This window comes from Malania oleifera, chromosome 4, assembly GCF_029873635.1.
Source record: "Malania oleifera isolate guangnan ecotype guangnan chromosome 4, ASM2987363v1, whole genome shotgun sequence".
Taxonomy (NCBI): domain Eukaryota; kingdom Viridiplantae; phylum Streptophyta; class Magnoliopsida; order Santalales; family Ximeniaceae; genus Malania; species Malania oleifera.
Genome location: NC_080420.1, coordinates 98,627,454 through 98,649,325, shown reverse-complemented (window position 1 = coordinate 98,649,325; position 21,872 = coordinate 98,627,454). Strand labels below are relative to the sequence as shown.

The window sequence follows — 21,872 nt, the reverse complement described above, 5'->3', positions numbered from 1 at the left end:
ACTTTGTAATGTTATTACTCTCTTTTGGCATGATTCACTTAACAAACTCAAGTTAGTTTACAAATTACATTTAATTTTTTTTACAATTTTTTTATAATTTTCTTCATCTTTTCTTTATTTTTGAAGTATGTTTACTTTGCTGTCTAAGAAATTCAATTACCAGAAAGCTTATGACTTCTCTAGTAAGGGTTAAAATTGTTGCCTACGCATTAGCATTCTTTTCATTTTTGGTTGCATTTGTAGCATCAACGCTTGTTTCTTGTCGCATTAGGTGCACCCATTTTTTTTCTATTCTTTTTTCATTTTTGAGACACATACAAAATCTGTTAGGTGCTCTTCTTTCACCTTCCACCATGGCCCCATTGTGTTGATCTCTCTTCATATGAGTGTGCTTCCATGCTGTAGAAAGCTTCAATTTCTTTTAGCTGCTGTGAGAGTGAACTGACAGGAGTTCTATGATTTGTTAGTGGACGAGGGAGACCAAGTTTCCACATGCTGTCTGGGCTGCTGGTCGGGGTCTCATTGCTCTTCTTCTACCAAACTTTGATGCTGTTGATAATCTATGGCTTGAGCCATTATCTTGGGAGGTCTGTATCTCTCATTTCTTAGTATTGATATATTTCTGTGGTGTGCTTTGTTCTTTATAAGTATCCATTTGGATGCATTCGGGAAATAATTCATAAGAATCACAAGTGTTTCATTGAGGATTCTAATACTGTTGTCACTATTCATTTTAATTGGGACCTGCGAGCTGGATAATTTTACTGCCATTGTGTTGGATTTTAGCTGTCAAAACTCATTTGTCCAACCAGTTTTATTATTTTTTGCTGTTGTCCATTCTAATCATTAAAGTGTGCCATGATTCATTTACAAAAAGTTTGCCTCCGAGTTCTTTTGATTGCTTTTTTTCTCTGTCTTGCTTTCCAGTGAAAGGATTGTTTAGGTCTGTCCATTTCTAATTTAGTAATGAAGTAAACCCTGGGGATTTGTTTGGTATCGTTTCTGTTTTGAGTTTTGAGTTTTCATTTCTATAAATGAAGAAATAGATTATGAAAATATGTTTGTTTGCATTTACAATTTTCTGTTTCTATGGTCGGTTTTCAGATGATTGCGAAAAAACTAAAAAAACATATTTTATAGTTTTCAATTATTTTGGAAACCTGTTGTAAAATTTTTTTTGATATTTTTTTGGATTAATTTATTCATTTTATGCATACTTTTTAATTAAAACTAAAATAAAATGATAATATGAATTTAAAATACAATTAAGATAAAAATGTCAATAAAATTTCAAAAAATAAAAAATAAAAAATAAAAAAGCCATTTACAGAACATATTTACAGTTTTTCTTGTCATCTACAATAAGATTGTTTTTGTAACAAAAATATTTTTTTATTTTATTATAATATTTTCAATTTTTTATTATTTTTTACTTTTCTTATTTTACTCATATTTTTTATTTGTTATTTGATTCAGGGACAAAAAAGAGCATTTGTGTAATCAAGTTTTAATTTGTTTCTGTTTTAGAATTATTAACCAAACAGGTTGTTGGTTTTTAGTTTTTAATTTCTCTTTTCGACTTTTAGTTTTGTTTTTGGTTTTCGTATTCATAATTTTTGACAGTGATACCAAACTGTCCTTGAAATTTTCCTATGTATATCAACAGCCCAATAATTTTAGTATTTCTATTATGGACCAAATGTTTACATTCTTCTTCAAATAAAAATTTTTAGTACCTGTCATTGAATTCCTCATCCTACTTTATTTTTTTCTTGGGTCCAGCATAAGTAATAAAGTGAAGCCTCTCTCTCTCTCTCTCTCTCTCTCTGTGGGTAAGCTTAGAATGGCCTATAAGTAGTTTGGAAATTATTTTCCTGTGTCTTAAAATATATTTGATTTTTTTTTTCAAATAACAAATGAAAAATTCCCAAGGACTTGCACCTTATTGCGTAGGTCTTATGCCTGTCTTCATGAGGGATGGAAAACAAATAGCTACAAAATAAATGTAAATGCTTTAGGCATATTTAGGTGCATACTCTGTTTAAATCAGTAGGCATAATTTGGCATTGAATGAACTTATTAGGAATATTCAAAATATTTCATTGTGTATGTTGTTCACAAATGATATCTTGATTGGAGGTGGGGTACAATCTGAGCTGTAATAATGCAGAGAAGCTTTAGAGAGTGTAATTGTCTGAACCCTGTCTGCAATTTATCTAAAGCAATAGAGGGCTACTTCGTGGGGAGCATTGGAGGGGAATTCTCTGGTTGGCAGAGGGGAATATAGTATTGTTGATGTACAGATAACAGTAAATTAGGATATAATAGGGAAGAAGAGAAAGTGCAAGGTAAACAAGGGAGGAGCAATTTCAGTTGTTGGGGTGATCCTTAATGATTGTGGGTCACAGATGGTGGAGAAGTATAGTCATACTCAACCAGCAAGTGATGGAAAGCAATGTTCTTTGGTGTGGAGCTGCTAAGGTTTATACATATCGAGAGGCTGTGGAGGGTGGTACGGAGATGTGCAAAGTTTTAGAGAAAAAATGACGAATCAGGTGGTGCGCACAAATATAATTTAAGATAGGGAGGATGATAGCTGTTTTACTCTTTTGGAAAATCCTGTTAATGTGAGAGAAAGATTGCAGGAGACGTTTGGTGAGGGCAGCGCAAGCAGGAAATGAGGTGAGTAGTACGATGAGGAGAGTGATTTTGATAGCATGGCTGCTGGTATCTCCTTCGTGAGCAATATGGTTATGATTCAGACTCCTCAGAGTTGGTGGATGATATCTTTCATGTGCCAGCATCTGCTTTAGATTGTTTGGCAGGAATTCCTATTTTTGAGGATGAGGACGTGAGAGAAGATTCTTGGATGAATCATTCTAAAGGTTAATAGTATTTTGCCTACTCTTCGCTACCCACTGGTGAAGGATATTGAAGCCTGAGAATTGATGGATGAGATACGGCTGTGGTTGTCTGTGCCTGGAGGACATGAACTCTTAGGATGGTAATATGAGTAAGACGTAGAATAGCCAATGTGAAGTAGCTCATTTAAAATGCTGTGATGGAAAGGCGTTTAGAAGGGGGTGTTTTGAATTAATGTGGAGAACTTTCTTTTTCCTTTTGGTGTTGGGGATGGGGGGTTCTTTTGAGGAGTGATGACAACTCATCTTCTAGTTGTAATTCTTTTTTATCGTTCATAATAAATTTCTTTTGCTATAAAAAAACAGAGAAAAGCTTTAAAATCTTGACCTTTTAAGCTAAATAGAAATGAGTGAGAATATGTGAACGTAATTTTAGTCATTTTAGGAGGAATAGTTGAAGAAATACTAAAGTTTTCCTTGGGGACCAGGGATCTAAGAATTCTGGTTGGTTCATCTGCTCCTCATTTTTTATTTGGGCTAGGTATGTTAGAAAGGAGGAGCCTCTTTTTTAATCAAATTGGGCCACTTAATTGAACAAGCCCAATGCTTGGACAAAAATGCTATGGGCCTTTCTTTGGATTCGAAAGAAGGCTCTTCTCACCCGGGGGCTCTCACATATGGGCTTTGTCTCTAAAGAGGCCCATTGCAAGGATAATGATGATCAGGCCCCTATCCTGTTTGATCATGTTAAAGAGCAAGTTCAATATTCTAGCCAAAATTCACAGAAGCAAGATGCTGGGAAGGAAGTTTTTCAATCATCTGCTAATTATGATATCCAAAACCTTTCTCCAGTTCTCCAAGACAAGCATTGAACATATCAACATTCAGAGCATAATCAGGAAGACTAAAAAAATGAAGATAAAAATAAAAGTGCCAGATTGTTTGTTGATTCTGGTTTTGCAGGGAGATTAAAGGCTGGTGTCTGGTTTTGGTCGGAAATTTGATGTTTCAGGTTTTAAATTTGAAAAATCTAAGGGTTCTAAGGTGTACGCATGTCAAAAGGCTGCTCTAATGGGTGCGAAAATGAGGAAATTACAAGAAGTGAAGAGAAAGCATTCTGGTGAGATAGGGACAAAATATACACACACTGAGATGAAGGATATAGCTAGTGTTGGAGTTAGCAAAGGAAAAGAGGTTTAGAAATGGGGAGATCTTTCAGATAATGATAGTGATGACATTTAGTGAGTTTGATTGTGATGAGGGTTTGTTGTTGGATGAAATTCAGGAACAACATGGATATATTTCTGACTCCTGTGATGTACTCGGGGTTTTTTGATATGTACATCCACCCCTGTTGGAAGGATTGGAAGGGGTATTTTTGAAAACAATGGATTGGATAATGAACTGCTGTGCAAGGACAGAATTCTATCTATACCAGTGGAAGTGATCTCTAGGAAGGATTTAGAAGTTCAAGTTATTATGGATAAACTGAATTTAAAATGTGTGATGCTGGGGGAGTTGAATTGTGCTTTGATGAGGGTGAATACAAAACAAAGAAGGGTCAAAGGGAGTTAGCAAATTTAAAGTCCTTGGTGAATTATGTCAAAAAAGGATTAAAAATGTGTTTTCTTTGTTAATTGTATTTTTTGTTTATTTTCCATTTGTTATTATTATTTTTTTTAATTCTGTTTTTTAATTTATATTTTGAGTGGAGTTCTTGTCCCCGTAGGTTTTAACTTCTCTTTCTCAATCTAATATACCTTCTTTTTTTATCCAAAAAAAATAAATAAATATTAAACTTGATGGTCAAGAAATTCTTATTGCTGGTAAATTTTGACATCTTGGATCTATTATGTAAATAGAAGGAGAAATTGAAGATGTAATTCATAGTGTTAAAGTAGGTTGCCTAAAATGGAGAGGTGCTTTGAACATGTTGTGCGATCACAAAAAACCATTTAAAATTAAAGAGAAGTTGATTTGGATGACTATATGACCATCTATGTTGTATCGTTTGTATGGATAAGAATGTGTAACAACTAAGAAACAACTTATTCATAAAGTAAATGTTATTGAAATGAGAATGCCAAGAAATTCTTATTACTAGTAATTTTGACATCTTGGATCTATTATGTAAGTAGAAGGAGAAATCGAAGATGTAATTCATAGTGTTAAAGTAGGTTGGCTAAAACGGAGAGGTGCTTTGGACGAGTTGTGCAATCACAGAATTCCATTAAAATTAAAGTGAAGTTGAGTTGGACGACTATAAGACCATGTATATTGTATCACTTGTATGGATAAAAATGTTGAACAACCAAGAAACAAATTACTCAAACTAAATGTTGTTGAAATGAGAATGCTAAGGTGGATTAATGGTATGACTCTTCATGATACATTAAGGAATGAACGCATTCAAGGTAAATTAGGCATTTATTGCTTGTAGAAGAGAAGACAAGATAATAGAAGGGTGGTTAAGATGGTTTGAGCATGCGCAACATAGGCGAAATAAATAGCTTTGGAAAATAAATTACTTGTCATTATATGGACATTGTTCCCTGCATACAAGACGCTCTGTTGGATGGACATTGTTCTTAGAGCCGTGATTAATCTAAGGGATGCAGCTGCCGTGATCCAATATCCTCTGTTCCATGAGTTTTACTAGGGAGCAAATCATGACAATTACCAGATCAAACGACAGCTATTAATTACTCATTAAAACCTCTTATTCTTCTTCTTATTTTGTGCTTTCTTTTACAAAATTTTTAATTTCATTGTAGGACCAAGTTACTTGAACTTTGTATTAACACCATAGAATTTCCATTAGAAGACTATTACCAGTACATCATAGCTGGAGGAGGAACCTTTGATTACCCTTTGGCTATCACGCTCTCGGCAAAAATTTTGGGGTTTTGATTCTTGAATGATGCGGTGTTCCCTGTGCCAGCCCCAACCTCATGACCCAAGAAGGTTTCTTGAATACATTCAAGCACATCGATGCCTACTGTTCCCCTGCCCAAGCTGTCACCAATGAAGACCGCGTCCCCAATGCTCACGGCTGCATCCTTGGTGGCAGCAGCACCATCAACGCCAACTTCTACAGCCGTGCATCCCTGATTTCTTCAAAAAGCCTGCTCTAATTGGAACCTCCCAGCATTGAATGAGTCCTACAAGTGGGTGGAGAGGGCCATCGTGTTTTGGTCAAAGCTCAAGAATTGGCAATCCACCATTTGAGACTATGGGCCATCATGTTGTGGTCAAAGCTCAAGAATTGGCAATCCACCATTTGAGACTATCTCCTAGGGGCTGGCATCGACCCCCACGATGGTGCAAATCCATTGGGAAGAGAAAGAAGAAGAGAGGGGAGAATGAGAGAAAATTATTAGTATTATTTTAAATATAAAATTTCAAAGAAAAGGGTGTTAAACGTGGGTCCCAGAACTGCCATGTGAACAATTTTAAAAGATGGACATCATTTTTGGACAAGCAATAATTTCGTAGTTGAGTGACCTTGGCACACAAAAAAAAAAATTAGTGACATCATTCATTTTAGTCAATAGTTCAGAGCATGGGTGCATTCAACCCTAAATTAGGTCTATAAACTAGCCGAAAAAAAGATTTTGGGTTTTCAAGCTCAGCTTGAACAAAAATGCCTAATTAAATATCTATTTTTTTGCTTGAGCTTTGATCTTAACGTTAGGATTCCCAAATCAATTGGGGTTTTCTATTTAATGGTAGGATTCCCAAATCAATTAGGATTTCTAATTAATATGTTATGATTTTCCAAATCAATTAGGATTCTCTTTAATGTGAGGATAATTTAATGTTGAGATTTTTATTTAATGTGTTAGGATTCCCAAATCAATTGGGATTAAGTCCATTAAGGACCTTGATTGGGATATTTTACATTCCTAATAGGAGTAAGTTCCCCTACCCTATATATATGTATCCCGACGGGGCCTTTAGTTCAAGTAGTAGCATAATTAATAGCCTTTGGCTAATTTGGAGGTAGACACGCTCGAAGTGATCAAACCCTATTTTCTCTTACTATTTTCCCTTCTTTAAATTTCCCCATTTTCTTCACATTGAATCGCTAGGGTATTATCACCTTATTTGAGCTTGGTTGAGTTTGGCTTGTTAAGAAGCCGTTTTGTATCACTGTCAAAAATTAGAGAAACTAAAACCAAAAACCAAAAACAGAAACTAAAAACAAGAAACTAGCAACTTGTTTGGTTAACATTTATAAAAGTAATACAAATTAAAAAGTTAATTAAAGAATGCTCATTTTCATCTTTTAATCAAATAATATTATGAAATATGATTAAAATAATAAAATTACAAATAATATGCATTAAAAAATTACTATAATAAAAATAAAATGTATTATAGTTATTTTACTTCATAGTTCTACTTTAAAAAATTAACAACAAAAAAAAAAAAAACCAAGCCTTAGTCCCACTAGTTGGGGTCGGCTATATGAATCCTTTTCCGCTAATTTATGCTTCTACTTTAAAAAATTACTTTACAATCAAAATTTATTGGACATGACAATTGAAAAATAGTAAAGGTATTTTGTAATTGGCTTTATTATTATTTTTTGAAATTTATGTATATTTTGTATTTTAATTATATTTAATTTCATATTATCATTTGAAAGTGTATAAAATGTGTAATTTAATCCAAAAAAAACTATTTTTGGAAATAGGATGCCAAAACAATTAAAAGCCATAAAGTCTGGTTTTCAGTTTTTTGGCAAACAGTTGAAAACCAACAACAGAAATAGAAAATTTTCAACATAAATAAAAAAGTTTTTTTATAATCTTTTTCTTCATTGTGGAGAAATAGAAACAGCAAACAAAAAACAACAACAATACCAAACAAGCCCTAAGAGTCGGACTTTCAAGCTAAAATCAAGTTTTAACATGAGCTACTAAATATATTGTGTTATATTAAATTTAAAAAAAAAAAAAACCTAATATGCTTTAATTATGTATATTAAACTAAATCATAAATATATATTGACACATTAGCCAACTAAGCTAGATTGTAATATGTTCAAATTTGACCTTGTTAAGCCTATGGACTCGGTTTGGGCTTCTTATAATTCTAGCTTGTGCTGGGTCTTGAGGGAGCCCAACTCAAATTGCTCATGAATAGCTTGGTTCTTTTGCAGCCCTACACTAATGAGTTGATAAGTTTTCAAGGAAAAGACATGGTTGACCATATTATCAATGTAAAAAGAAGTGTGTTTTTCACTAATTTTTTGGTGACCCAATTAGGGTTTTGTAATTTTAAAACCCTATACCTCTCTATCTCTCCCTCTCTGTGTCACAAATGTGCACATTCTAGCATGTGTGCTGATGAATCTTTTTGATATTTTGAATTGAATCCTATTTTGGTAGAAAAAGAAACTTGGAATGAGGTAGTGAGGAAGGATTTAATAGCCCGTAATCTAATGGAGGAAAATTCTCTTGATCGGGTGAATTGGCGAAAAAGGATTCATGTAGCTGATCCCACCTAGTGGGACTTAAGGCTTGTTGTTGTTGTTGTTGTTTGGTAGGAAAAGAAAATGTACTAAACATGATATGAGGTTTTCAAGGACAGCCCTACACTTTTTGAAACTTTGTTTAAAAATGATAGAAATGTTTTATAACTCTTTAATAAGCTATGCCCCTGCAATTTATTTTGTATTGAGACATAATTCTAATGTTTTTGTCTTCAACCTATACACTTAACAATGTAATTTATGAGCAATCAGCGTTATAAGGCATTTCAGTCAATTTTATTTTTAGATAAGCCTATGGTGCAGAATTACGAAAGAAGCATGATATAGAATCTATTAGTACTTGTCTTCATTCTTCATCATTGTTTTCTATGGTTATCTTCTTCCCACTGTAAAGGCACACTAATGCTTGAGATGGCAGTTTCAGAAAGATGTAAAAAACATCTCACTGTTCTGGGTATCAAATTTTTGTGGAGACAGATTCTAAAATCCAAATTATCTCAATGACTCGTGTGGAGGTGCATTTAATAAAATTTCAACACTTTTCTTGTAGGGCATTGGATGTACAAAAATTACTAAGGCAAAAAATGAAGGTTCCATGAATGGGAACTTAGAATCCAAATCATACCTTGAGAAAAAGCTTGTGTTTTGCTTTGGCTCTTATGTTGCGGCCCAACTGCTACTTCCGTTTGGAGAAGAAAATTTTCTTTCATCTTCAGAATTGAAGCAGGCACAGGAGGTAGGTATTATGATGTGCTTTTAATTATTGCAATATTTTTCGTCATCATCATCATCATATTATTATTATTATTATTGTGGGAAAATGTGTTTAATGACTTGTATTATATGATGTAAATAGCTTATTTTAGTTTATATTTATATTGTATAAAGCAGCTGTAAATAATGCTGCAAATCAGGCAGCATGCTGGCACCAAGGTCTTAAATTTCGATTTCGACTCAAATTTCGAAGCTCCAAAAGTACGGAAATTTTGAAGGAAATTTCGATTTCGTTTTGAAAAAATAATGGAAATTAGTAGTAAAGCATGGAATTTTTTGTGAAACTTGAGAAATGGTTAACAAACATAATAATATAAGTTTTAGGACTAATATATTACCAATTAAATACATATATGTTTTATATGAGGTGGAAAAGCTGTAAAATTGTATGTGTATCAAACATATTTGTAAGATAATGTACATTAAACATATTCAGTTAATACAAATGAAATTCATAAATCATTTAAATATTATTTATTATACAAATAATGATAATTTAGACATGAATGGTTAAACAAAATGTTATTGTAAGTTTATTTTTTCATATAATTTCAAAAACATTTGTAATAATTTTTTGTTTCGATAAAGGATAGAAATTTCACTTCACTCCTAAATTTCTCTTTTGAATTGTGATGGAATTTCATCGTATAGTTAAAATTGCGATTTCGATTTTGAGGGTGATGGAAATCGGAAATTTCGACAGAAATTTTGATAATTTCATGGAAATTTAAGACCATGGCTGGCTCTGAACATGTGCCTGAAATTCTGGCAGCATTTAGGTGCTGAAAATCTGCCTGAAAATATGGCTCCAACTATGTAAATTTCCTCTATATAATGAAAGCAAACCCTATGGAAGGGTGAATACAGACCAAAATTGACACTTAACCTAAAAGCCTAAGTTATTTGGTTGTTGGCCAACAATTTATATCAAGCTTTAACAATTATTATTATTATTATTATTATTATTATTATTGCTTCCAATCTTCAACAGATTGCTACACGGATGGTTATTCAGTATGGATGGGGACCTGACGACAATCCTACCATCTACTATCATAGTAATGCGGTATTGACCTTCTTTAAATTTGTAATTTCAAGTTGACATTGCAGCATTTTGCTTTGTATATTTACCTGCTTTAGCAGTTGATTAATGTAAGCTGTTTATCAAGATGCCCTGATTGAAGGATTTAATGACTGGAATGAGCTATGATTTCATCAGAGGGGGGTTCTTTTATTTATTTGTTTTTTTTTTATTTTGGGTGAGGAGTAGGAAGACTGCAATTGCGCAAAACACAAATCATATAATACACCTTGTATCATCTCTACCCTCTCAAAAACAAAAGAATTAGAAAAAAAGTTACAGCTTTCAATTGTTCTCACAAACAATTTATGATGTATCAACAGCTTAAATGTTATGCGTGTCTAGTGCTCGAGTGTTGATGTTGAATGTTATTGTTAACTGGTTCAGGTAACAGCTTTGAGCATGGGCGACAACCATGAGTATGAGATGGCTGCTAAAGTTGAAAAGGTATGTATATATTGCAATATAAAATTTTTTCATCTATAATCATGAGTCAAGCTTTAATATTATGAAACAAACACCAAATTTAGTATCCTTATTTTTGTGCAGTTGTATCATTTGGCATATGATAAAGCAAAAGAAATGCTTCAAAAAAACCATAGAGTGCTTGAAAATATTGTGGATGCATTGCTTGAGTTTGAAATCTTGACAGGAAAGGTATGTAGCTTTGAAAACTGCTTGAATGAGCACTTCCCATTCCCAATCTCTCAATTTTCTAGTACTGTCGACTCTCCTAGAATCCATTGTATTACTTGTTGAAATATACTCTGGGTTTTGCTTTTCTTTGTTCATGTGAATCCTGTATCATAAAATTCATGCAGACTGATAGCCTATCGTACTAGGTTGAGCATTTGGTCATCAAGGTCATAAAGGTAGGGTTTTGCTTGTATTCTAAGTGTGTGCCTATCCATTGGTTCCTTTGTAAAATTTTCTTGATTCAGTGAAGCTTTCTACATAATTACAAATTTTCAATCATCAAACTTTTTTTGGCCAAACTAAACAAAATTTTGGACTCCATAGAATGTCAACTAAAGGAAAAAATTTTATGGTTTGTTAGGTTAATTACTTCAGGTTTTAAGTGCTTCAACTCTAATTAAGTTTTAGAATGGAGAGCAGTCACCAAGATAGCAAGAGGGGGACTAGGTTTGAGATAGAGAGATCGAAAAGGCAACAGGCTGGGATCACAGAGGGAGATTGCAGCATCCCTGAAGAGGTGATTGTATTGTCCGGTTTTGTTCAATTTCCCAATCACCTTCGGCTAGGGGTGTGCGTAGTCTATTTCAATATTATGCAGAAACCAAACCAAAAGAAACCAAAATATTGGTGTGTTTGGTATCAGTCATTTTTTCTGTTTTCTTTTCTATATAGAAAAGGAATAGATTATGAAAGTTCATTTGTTTACATTGCTAATTTTCTGTTTTTGTTGTCAGTTTCAGCTGTTTTCAAGGGAGAAAATTTAAAAAAAAAAAAAAAAAGAAAAAAAAGAAGGCATATTAGATTGAGAAAGAGAAGTTACAAACTAAGGGGACAAGAACTCCTCCTGAAAGAATTATAAAAAATAAAAAAGAAAAAATAAATGAACAATACAATTAACCAAGAAAACTCTTTTTCAATCCCTTTCCGTCGTAATTCGCTGATGACTTTAAATTTGCCTATTTTGAGAAAAAATGAAACTAGATTTTATGGTTTTAAGTTGTTTTGGCAACCTCATGCCAATATCCAGAATTGACTTTTGTGAGTTAAACCTTTCATTTTATGCATAGATTTTTATTAAAATTAAATAAAATAACCATGAGAACTTAGAATATAATTAAAATTAAAATGATCATAGAATTCAAAAAATTTGGAAAAAAAAACAACAAAAGTCATTTAAAAAATATTTTTACAAGTTTTAATTGTCATGTACAACAATATTTTGCTTGCAACACTAAAAAAATGAGTTTTGAAATATAATAATTAAGTAAAATAATTTTAATAATATTCATTTTTATTTTTATTAATATTTTAAAATTATGTTTTATATATATATATATATATATATATATAGTTTTAATTATATTTTTTAACTGTTATTTGACTACAAAAACAAGCATTTGCTCAATCAAGTTTCTAAGTTGTTTTAGCTTTTAGGTTTAGAAATGTTAAGAAAGTATTTTGGTTTCAATTTTTAGTTTTTGCTTCTGTTTTTTAATTTCCGTTTTTGGTTTTTGTTTTCATAATTTTTAACAGTGTTACCAAATGGCCCCTCATGGTTTGGTTAACTTCGTTTTTAGTTGTAGTAAAAATCTCAAATATGTATGTGGAATATACATAAAAATATTATTCATATACTTTCCCTGTAATAGAATATAAAACCATAAAAAATTGAAGTGACCAAGGAAATTTGGATGGTTTGGTTCTGTTTACAGTTTAAGCACATCCTTACCATGGTTTTAAATCGCTATAACGGGTAGCATAACGTAACGGTGATAGGTGTAGTAGGAAGCGGGAGTAGCATGAAGTTGGAGTAGCGGATGTTACATAATGGGAAGTAGGTGTAACAACCGTGAATTTTTTTCAAGCACACAGAATCTTGTGCATGTAGAGTATTTGTATGTTTTAAGCTTTTAACCCTTCTTAAAAAGAGTTTGTGTATTTTGGATCCTTTAGTTCAATTAAGTTGTTTGGTAAGGGAAAAAAAATTACATTTGTTTTAAACCACCATGATAGAAAATTATGTGCGAGTGTGTATTTATACTTATTCATTATTCTTATGTGTGATAAATTATTTAATAAAACAAAATACATTATACACTATTAATCTATTAAACACATTAAACATATGAATAAGACAAATATACAATAACTAGAAAAGAAAATAAGGTTGAAATTGAAAACTATGGAACATAAATATCAAATTGTTAATATTACAACAACAACAGCAAGCCTTAAGTTCCACTAGGTGGAGTCGACTACATGAGGCTAGTCATTACTCTATTATAAATATCCTTAATGACCTCCATATATCTACTGCAAACTTCTTTTCTATTACCCACCAAAGTACTTTCCGAGGTACTCTATCATAAGCTTTCTCTAAATCAATAAAAACCATATGCAAGTCCTTCTTCTTTTCCCTAAACTTTTCTTTTAAACTTCTTATAAGATAAATAACTTCTTTTGTTGATCTCCTAGGCATGAAAGCAAATTAATTTTCTGAAATCTTCATTTCTAATCTTATTCTATGTTCAAATTACCTTTTCCTATACTTTCATCGTATGACTCATAATTTTAATTCTAAGATGGTTATAGGACAGCTATAAGACCAACTATGCTATATGGATCGTAATGTTGGGCGACAAAGAAACATAATATCCAAAAAGTAAAAGTTGCCGAGATGAGAATGCTTAGATGGATGAGTGGTATAACATTGAAAGATAAATCAAGGAATGAACATATTTGCAGTAAGTTAAGTGCAGCTCCTATGGAAGATGAGATAAGAGAGGGACGACTCAGATGGTATGGACACTTGCAACGTAGGCCACATAGTGCATCAGTGAGGAAGAGTGAATTAGTTACTATGAGGGGGCAGTAGAAGGGGTAGGGGTAGACCTAAAATAACTTGGGAGGAGATAGTAAGGATTTAAAATCCCTGAATCTGTCAAAAGAAATGGTCTATGATCGCATAAATTGGTGGAAAAGGATTCATATAGCCGACCCCACCTAGTGGGACTTAAGGCTTGATTTTGTTGTTGCAATCATGGTCTTAACTTTCCACGAAATTGTCAAAATTTTCGAATGTTGTAACGCTCAAAATCGAAATGGCATTCGATTCCTGTCTTACATAATTTCTGTCGAAATCTCAACGAATCATCCGAAATTTATCGAAATTTTGATATTTTAGCGAAACTTGTCAAAATTTTTAACTATACAATGAAATTTTCTCAAAATTCAAATAAGAGATTTAGGAGAGTGAAATTTCTCTCTTAATTTATTTTTATTGAAACGAAAAATTATTACAAGTGCTTTTGAAATTATATGAAAAAATAAACTTACAGCAACATTTTATTTAACTATTCATGTCTAAATTATCATTATTCGTATAATAAATAATATTGAAATGATTTATGAATTGCATTTGTTTTATCTGAATATGTTTAATGTATATATAATTTTACAAATATGTTTGTAACACATACTATATTACAACTTTTCCACCTCATACACAACATAGATGTATTTAACTTGCAATATATTAGTCCTAAAATTTACATTATTATGTGTATTAACCATTTCTAAAATTTCACAAAGAATTCCATGCTTTACTACTAATTTCCATTATTTTTTCAAATCGAAATCGAAATTTCCTTCGAAATTTCCGTACTTTTGGAGCTTCGAATTTTGAGTCGAAATCGAAATTTAAGACCTTGCTCTCTGTCTCCCTGTGCGTAATTTTTGGTTGTGGATTATTTTTTAAATTTTGATAGATCAACTGAAACGTGGAGTAGGGGATGGAGTGATATAGTGGAAGGGTTGATGTAGAACTAGAAGCAAGGAAGTGGATGGACCCTCGTTGAAGGCTGATTATGGAGAATTGGATTAAGGATTTATTGGATGCCTACCGAATGGATTTATGGATAATTAATTAGGATTGTTTATTTGGGGGTTTGCTTGAAGTATATGGATGTTTTAGAGTTTATTTGTGATTTCATATATCTTTAGGGGTTTATGTGTAAATTTAGGATTTTTTATAAATAAGGTGTGATTGTGTGAAAGCCATGTAAGAGTTGGTTATTGTTGAATAAGGTCAGTTTGGCAAAAAGCGAATCATAAGCCAAACCATTAAGGGGTGCGGTTTTGGTTGGTTTAATGATTGAGTGGGTTGGGTCAAGTTGATGGTTTAGCTTGTTTAAAGGCGAAGTAAGGGGGGAGGGTGGGTAGGGAAAGACACACACAATGGAATGTATGTGAGAGTTCTGTCAAACATAATAACATGTGTTGCATTGAAAACACTACTTGCACCAGCATCATTAAAGTTAAATATATCAAATTAGTAGATTTCTAATTATTTATAAATAAATAAACCCAATAGTACCAAGATAACAATATACTGAAACATAATAAGTACTTTACAATTTTCAATTTTGTGTTGATAACATAATATAAACGTGTTTTTGAAAGTAACCAAAGAAATATTATGTCTATTGTTTATCATGCAACTCCCAACCACATTGAATCATAAAATGCAAAATATATCCATTGTCCTCCAGGGTTCCCCCCCCCCCGCGGAAACCCAACCTATACAACTTTCCAATTCAAAATTCGAAAACCAGCGCTGAGTAACAGAGCCAAACCGTTTATGGTTTAAAACCGAGACCAAACAGTGTGTGTAACAGGACCAATACAGTTGACTGTTTCTTCTGTCGACGATTTTAGGGAAACCGTCGACGGTTTCCTCCTGCAAGTCAGCACTCCTGTTTTCTACCATGTTTTCTCTTTGTATATGCATACCACTCAACATATGAGCCACATATTACAACACTATTTTTTTATGCATGATGTGCTTTTATGATGATGAATATCGTTCCTAATCTTTTATCGCATAGTTCTGCTGCCTGGTATGTAGTTTTTTCTATGATCTGCTGTTATTTGGTTGGACCTTTGAAGAGAAATGCTTCAGTTTTTAAGTATCAGTTTCTTTCGTACAGTTGCTTCGGGAAAATTGATTTTTCTCGTTTTGCTTCATTGTGGACTTGGACATTTGGTGCTTCAATAAACTGTGCTGCAGTTACTTTAAGAGTAACTAAATAACTTTGTTGGGATAATGTTTCTTCAGTACGGATTTATTATTTTTATATATATATATATATATATATATATTTTCCTTTTTTGTTTTTCAAGAAGATGATTTATCCTTTTTCCATTTTTCTCTTCTCCGAGGTTTTTCTCCAACTAGAACTATGATAGATGATATTGCTGTTGTCGACTCTTAATGACAGGATTTAGAACGAATGGTTGAAGTAAATGGTGGGACTCGAGAGAAGGAGCCATTTTTCCTTTCAAAAGTTAATGACAAAGAGGTACTCTCAAACCTATGTTGAAAGTTAAGTCACAAAATATTTATATTTTTTTTTTCTAGAAAAGAATATACTTTTGGGACATCCCATAGAAGAAATAATTGATTGTTAGAAATATAAAAGAAGCAAATTATGTCTTCATCTTTCCAAAGCTACCATTTTGAATAATATATGAAGTTTGGAGATGATTTTGGCTTGTTCTTGACGTTCACTAATTTTACATTAATATTTAGACTTTAATGATAAGAGTTTGGTTGCATACACTTGATTAACTTGTATTTTGTCAATTGTGCTGCCATAGGTATCATAGCAGCTGATGTTTCATGAGAGTTTCTTGATTATAATGATCTTCATTCCTTTTAATTAATGAAATATTGATATTTCATTAGACACAATTAACTTATGCCCTTGCCTACCTCTCCCCCCCCCCCCTCCACTTTTCCCAAAAATTAAATAAAAAGTAAAAAATAAAAAAGTAAAAACCTCATCTCCTTCCTATTCTTCTGCTGAATTTTTTGTTTTGTTTTCAGCCTGTTTCCAGCACCTTCCTTGAAAATGAGAATGCATGGGGAACTACTTTTTTGGGCACAACAGCCTAGAATTAAAAAATATCCAGCTCCGAAAGTCATGTTTTATGGAGTTGCAAGAGGAAGGCCAGATTTTGCATGAGCTTGGGTGCCTTTCTTATGTTCCATTTTTTTTTTTAAATTTTTTGGAACAGTAGAGACATAATGTAAGTTCGTTGTACAGGAAGTAGTTTTGGCACTTTGGAGGTTGAGAAGAGGCATCCCTTTTTTTCCTTTTCAACCATCACCAGTATTGTAATTTGGGTTCTGCATCATGTGCTTCAATAGCTCAATTTGTATTTTTGTATTGTTTGTAAAATAGAATGGATTCATAAACTAAACGTCTTCTGTTTCTTTATGATGTTTATCCGTTTTTATTCACATTCCAAATTAATTAATAAATTTGTGGAAGTAAACGTTGTTCAGATGCCTGTTTCTCATTTCAATATAATGGTTATATTAGGGAGAAAGTGTTGGGCTTTTGTGGAGAGAGAGGGAGAGCATTGTATCGCTACACTCTCTGTATTTTCTTCCTGATAATATTGAAATCTCTGCAATTCCGTGGACGTAGGCAAAATTGCCGAACCACGTAAATATTGTCTTGTGCGTGAGATTGATTTTCTTTGGCGTTATTTTTTTTTCTTCTATTTTGTTTCTCACGGGTTTCGGGAATTTGTTCTTTATTCCCAACAGAAAGTATTTGGTATATTCAGTCAGTTTATTGGTATATATCGGACCAATGTGGTGTTGTCAAGTGTCTGGTGCTTCAGACTAAAAGAATGAACGTCCAATTTAGTCAAAATAAATGTTTTCCCCACAAAAAATGGACACTATGATCGCGGCTTAACAATCAATGTGCATGCTGATAATTATGCTGGTTGCACTTAATAATTTTTCCGTTAGGCTCTGGACCTGTTGATATTATAACAGAAATTGCATATATGATATTGAAGGACTAAAAAAGATGTGTGGGATTTGTTTGGATTCTAAGAATTGTTAGATTGATATGATGCTAGTTCAGGGGAGCCTACTGGCCTAGCATAAGAAAAAATTAAGATCTCTCTATCCGCACAGCAGCAGCACCAGAAATTTAATGATTGGGATGTGGTATGAAGTAGATTGCAATAGTTATACATGAGCATTCACTGCTTGATAGAAGCAGCTGAACCCATACTGCAGATCTGGAAGAAATAAATAAATAAACAGAGAAAAAAATTGCCTGAGCAACAAAGGGGCCGTTTCTACAAAAGACCCATTATTGGTGAGTTGCCAAAGATTGGTTTTTCTTTGCTACTGCTGTTTACCCCATTGCGACAAATGCTTTTCCTCCTTGGCTTTGCCTCTCCAAGCATTGTGACGACATCCCTCATGGACGGCCTGTCCTTGGGGAGCTTTGCTGTGCACAGAAGCGAGATTCGAAGTACGAGAACCATCTCTTCTTGAACATCTTTGCAATGGCCTGCAATGTTGGGGTCTAATGCTTCTTCTAATGCCCCCTTGTTCCTGATCTTTCTTCGCACCCATCCCACAATGTCAATGGATTCGCCAAATGCAGGGTCTAATGGCATTTTCCCTGTTAGAAGCTCCAAAAGGACAACGCCAAAACTATATATGTCACTCTTCTCGTTGACCTTCAGTGTATAACCGTATTCTGTTCAAGAAAAACTCAAATCAAGATCACACTTGATTGAAAATTGTAACCCCAATCAGCAAAAACAATTTCCATTCAGAAGTATTATCTAACGTGTTGATTGACAATATTTCGGGTCTGCGTGTGTAAGAGCTTATTAGGTAATTTTCATGTTATATTGAGTCCCAAAATGTAAAATTTTATGTGTTTCACATGCTAAAATTGTATTACATGTTTTAAATAATTCTTGAAATGTCAACCAAACAACAAACTTTTTGGTGAAGAATAAATTTCAAGGATATCTTATATAGAAATTATTTTTCAGATTTTTTGCAACCAAAAAAAAAAAAAAAAATTGTTTTCCTTCTAACCAAGCAAAGCATATATAAAAGTTCCATGTGAAAACTATTGATGGAATATATTGCGATGAATGATGGTGTCAATGGAAGAATAGCTTGTTGGCAGTAACAAACTAACCAGGTGCAATATACCCATAAGATCCAGCCACCATAGAAAGTGTCTCATTCTTATGAACCATGGTCCTGGCCAGCCCAAAATCAGCTATTCTGGCATCAAGGTTGGCATCGAGCAGCACATTGTTAGACTTGATGTCCCTGTGGATCACCGGCGGATGGCACTCATGGTGCAGGTAGAACAGCCCTTGTGCCAATCCCACCGCCACATTGTACCGTGAAACCCAGTCCACCAGCAACTTCCCCTCCTGCTTCCCGTGTAGCGCTGCCCCGAGGCTCCCATTTCGCATGTACTCGTACACCATCATTACCTCCCTCCCATTGTGAAGGTACCCCAACAGCCTCACCACATTCCGATGCCGAAGCCTCCCAAGAAGGTTCACCTCCCCAACAAGCTCTTCTCCATCCCCAAACCGCCACAGCCTCTTCACTGCCACTGTTATCCGTGGCCGCTGGATTTCAGCCTTGTAAACGATCCCCGCACCACCCTGGCCAATAACGTTGGATTCCTTTATGCATGCTAGTATGTCACAGCTGGTGAAATTCAGCCTCTGGAATGCTACTAGCCTCCAAGGCCATTCTGATCCCTGACCTTGGTTGCACCAATCTGTGAAGGAACTGCTGTACAGGTGCCATCTTTGGTAGAGCCGTCTGCTGCCTATGATAGCAATCCCAAGAGCCAGCATTATCGAAACTCCGACGACAAATCCAAGAAGGATGCGGTTGTGGTGTGAACTTTTTAGGTGGCGGGACAATTTTGGAGATGTTTGGTAACATGGGGCTAGTATGCCGCCACAAAGACCAGGGTTGCCAAAGAGATCGCTTGGGTTTATTGTTGTTAACATCCCCGTGACCGGGACCAGACCTTCGAGATTGTTGTAAGACAGGTTGAGCATTTCCAGGGCAGGTGAGCTCCCAAAGTTCTCAGGTATCTGCCCGGTGAGGGAATTGTGGGAGAGGTCAAGAATGGCTAATGTGGGCATTGTGGCAACTGCCCTTGGGATTTCTCCTGTAAGTTGGTTGTTTCGGAGGTTGAGATTGACAAGCTTTTGGCACGAAGCAATTCTCTCCGGAATTCTTCCAGAGAAATGGTTGCTCGAGAGATCGAGGATGGAAAGTGATGGGCAGTCCTGGAACTGGTCTTGAATGTTGCCTCCCAAGTTACTGCTGGAAGCAGTGAAGGTTTGGAGAGTAGGAATGCGGAGAATGCCAGAAGGGAGAGATGATTCAAAGCGGTTCCTGGAAATGTCGATGAACGAAAGTGAGGTAGATGAGGCAATGTCTTCTGGAATTAGGCCTGTTAGGTTGTTGTTGGCCAATTCCAACCGCTGGAGTCTCAGAAGATCTCCAAGGCCGATGGGAATTGTCCCAGAAATGAGATTGTTCTGCATCCGAACTCGAACTAATGACAAACATGTTGACAGTGATGTTGGGATTGAACCAGAGAAGGAATTGTTGAAGAGGATGAGCTTGGTAAGATTCCCAGAATTGCATAATCCTGGCGGAATCTCACCTGATAACCTGTTCGATGACACATCAAGCCATTGCAACGATGAATTTCGCCCAAGATTTCCTGGCAGAGGACCTGTCAAGGAATTCTTCCACAGCTCTAGTACTTCCAGCTTCGATAACTCACCAAGCCTGCCTGGAATTGAACCACTTAATTGATTGCACATCAAATTCAACAGCTGCAAGTTCTTCAGTCTCCAAATATCAGTTGGAATCTCTCCTGTAATCTGATTATCCGAAAGATCCAAATACATCAATGACGAAATGTTGCCGATTTCAGGTGGAATCTTGCCTGCAAAATTGTTCTTGTATAAAAAAACTGTACCAAGTTTTCCTAGCCTACCCAATTCAGCTGGAATCTGACCACCCAGGCTCCCAACCGCCAAGTCAAGATACCGAAGATTGGTAAGATTGCCAAATTCAGCAGGAATTCCCCCCGCAAACTCATTGTATCCAAGAATGATAGTCTCTAAAGACGAAAGTTTCCCGAGCTCTCTGGGAATTCTTCCAGTGAGATTGTTACCTGAAAGGCCTAAAAACCTCAACTTCTGCAAGTTCATGAAGGACCTCGGGATCGAACCGGAAAGGAAGCTCCCTCTGAAATCCAAGCTTTCGAGGGACATTGCGTTTCCGAGATCCTCTGGTAGAAAACCTGAGAAATTGTTGCTCGAAGCGTTAACTTCCTTCAGTTCTGCAGAATTGCCAAGGCCAGTTGGAAAGCTGCCAATGAAGTTGTTCTGACTAACATCAATGCTCTTCAGTGAAGTGAGATTGGATAGAGATTTTGGCAAGGATGATGAGAACCCATTACAGCAAATGTTGAACGAAGAAAGACTCTGTAGTCCTTGAATGTGTTCTGATATGAGGCCACTGAGATTCATGTTGGAGATGTCAAGCTTTTCCACAGAGCTTTTGGTGTTGCACCACACTCCAGTCCAGTTACAGTGGACTGGTGCATCTTTTTGGGCCTCATGGGCTGGTATTTTCCAATCTTTGAGGCAATTCAAGGGATCAATAAGACCAGATTTTATTGATAGTAGAACTGATACTTCATCATTATGTGCAAAATTTTGAACTGCCTGAGCAAAAACAAGAGAAATACCAATGTAACAGTACAAAAAAGGCAAATGGGTGTGCATTTTTCTCATCATCTGTGGTTTCTTCCTTAGTTTTCTGCCATTTTTGGCTCTGTGGAACAGAGGACTAACGCATTTAGCAGCAGGATGAGCTGATGCAGAGAGACTAGTTAATGGAGAGATGCAGAGAGACTAGTTAATGGAGAGAGAGAGAGAGAGAGAGTGGTTAATGATTTAGCTGATGGAAAATGGGGATTAGTTTAATGCAAATTCGTGAGGTCTTGGGATCTGCGCCAGCTCTTAATCTGCATCTAATGACTGTAAAGCTTTGGACTTTGTGAAAATCAAC

General features: G+C 34.7%; 2 protein-coding genes across 2 annotated transcripts in view; one reads left to right on the top strand and one right to left on the bottom strand.

Moving 5' to 3' along the window:
• Positions 1 to 17,260, top strand: part of LOC131154130 (probable inactive ATP-dependent zinc metalloprotease FTSHI 5, chloroplastic) — a 136,125-nt gene extending 118,865 nt beyond the window's left edge. The window contains exons 13-19 of the mRNA XM_058106666.1: positions 468 to 587; positions 8,912 to 9,097; positions 10,127 to 10,201; positions 10,604 to 10,663; positions 10,766 to 10,873; positions 16,192 to 16,272; positions 16,800 to 17,260. Coding sequence (XP_057962649.1) covers positions 468 to 587; positions 8,912 to 9,097; positions 10,127 to 10,201; positions 10,604 to 10,663; positions 10,766 to 10,873; positions 16,192 to 16,272; positions 16,800 to 16,868 — 699 coding nt within the window. The 3' untranslated portion in view covers positions 16,869 to 17,260. The remainder of the gene's footprint in view (positions 1 to 467; positions 588 to 8,911; positions 9,098 to 10,126; positions 10,202 to 10,603; positions 10,664 to 10,765; positions 10,874 to 16,191; positions 16,273 to 16,799) is intronic.
• Positions 17,261 to 17,924: 664 nt separating this feature from the next.
• On the bottom strand, positions 17,925 to 21,586 carry LOC131154128 (MDIS1-interacting receptor like kinase 1-like). The gene is made up of 2 exons (XM_058106665.1): positions 18,943 to 21,586; positions 17,925 to 18,486 (listed from the first exon to the last, which is right to left on the bottom strand). The coding sequence occupies exons 1-2, from the start codon at positions 21,584 to 21,586 to the stop codon at positions 18,077 to 18,079; spliced, it is 3,054 nt and encodes a 1,017-aa protein (XP_057962648.1). The 3' UTR covers positions 17,925 to 18,076.
• Positions 21,587 to 21,872: the final 286 nt, after the last annotated feature.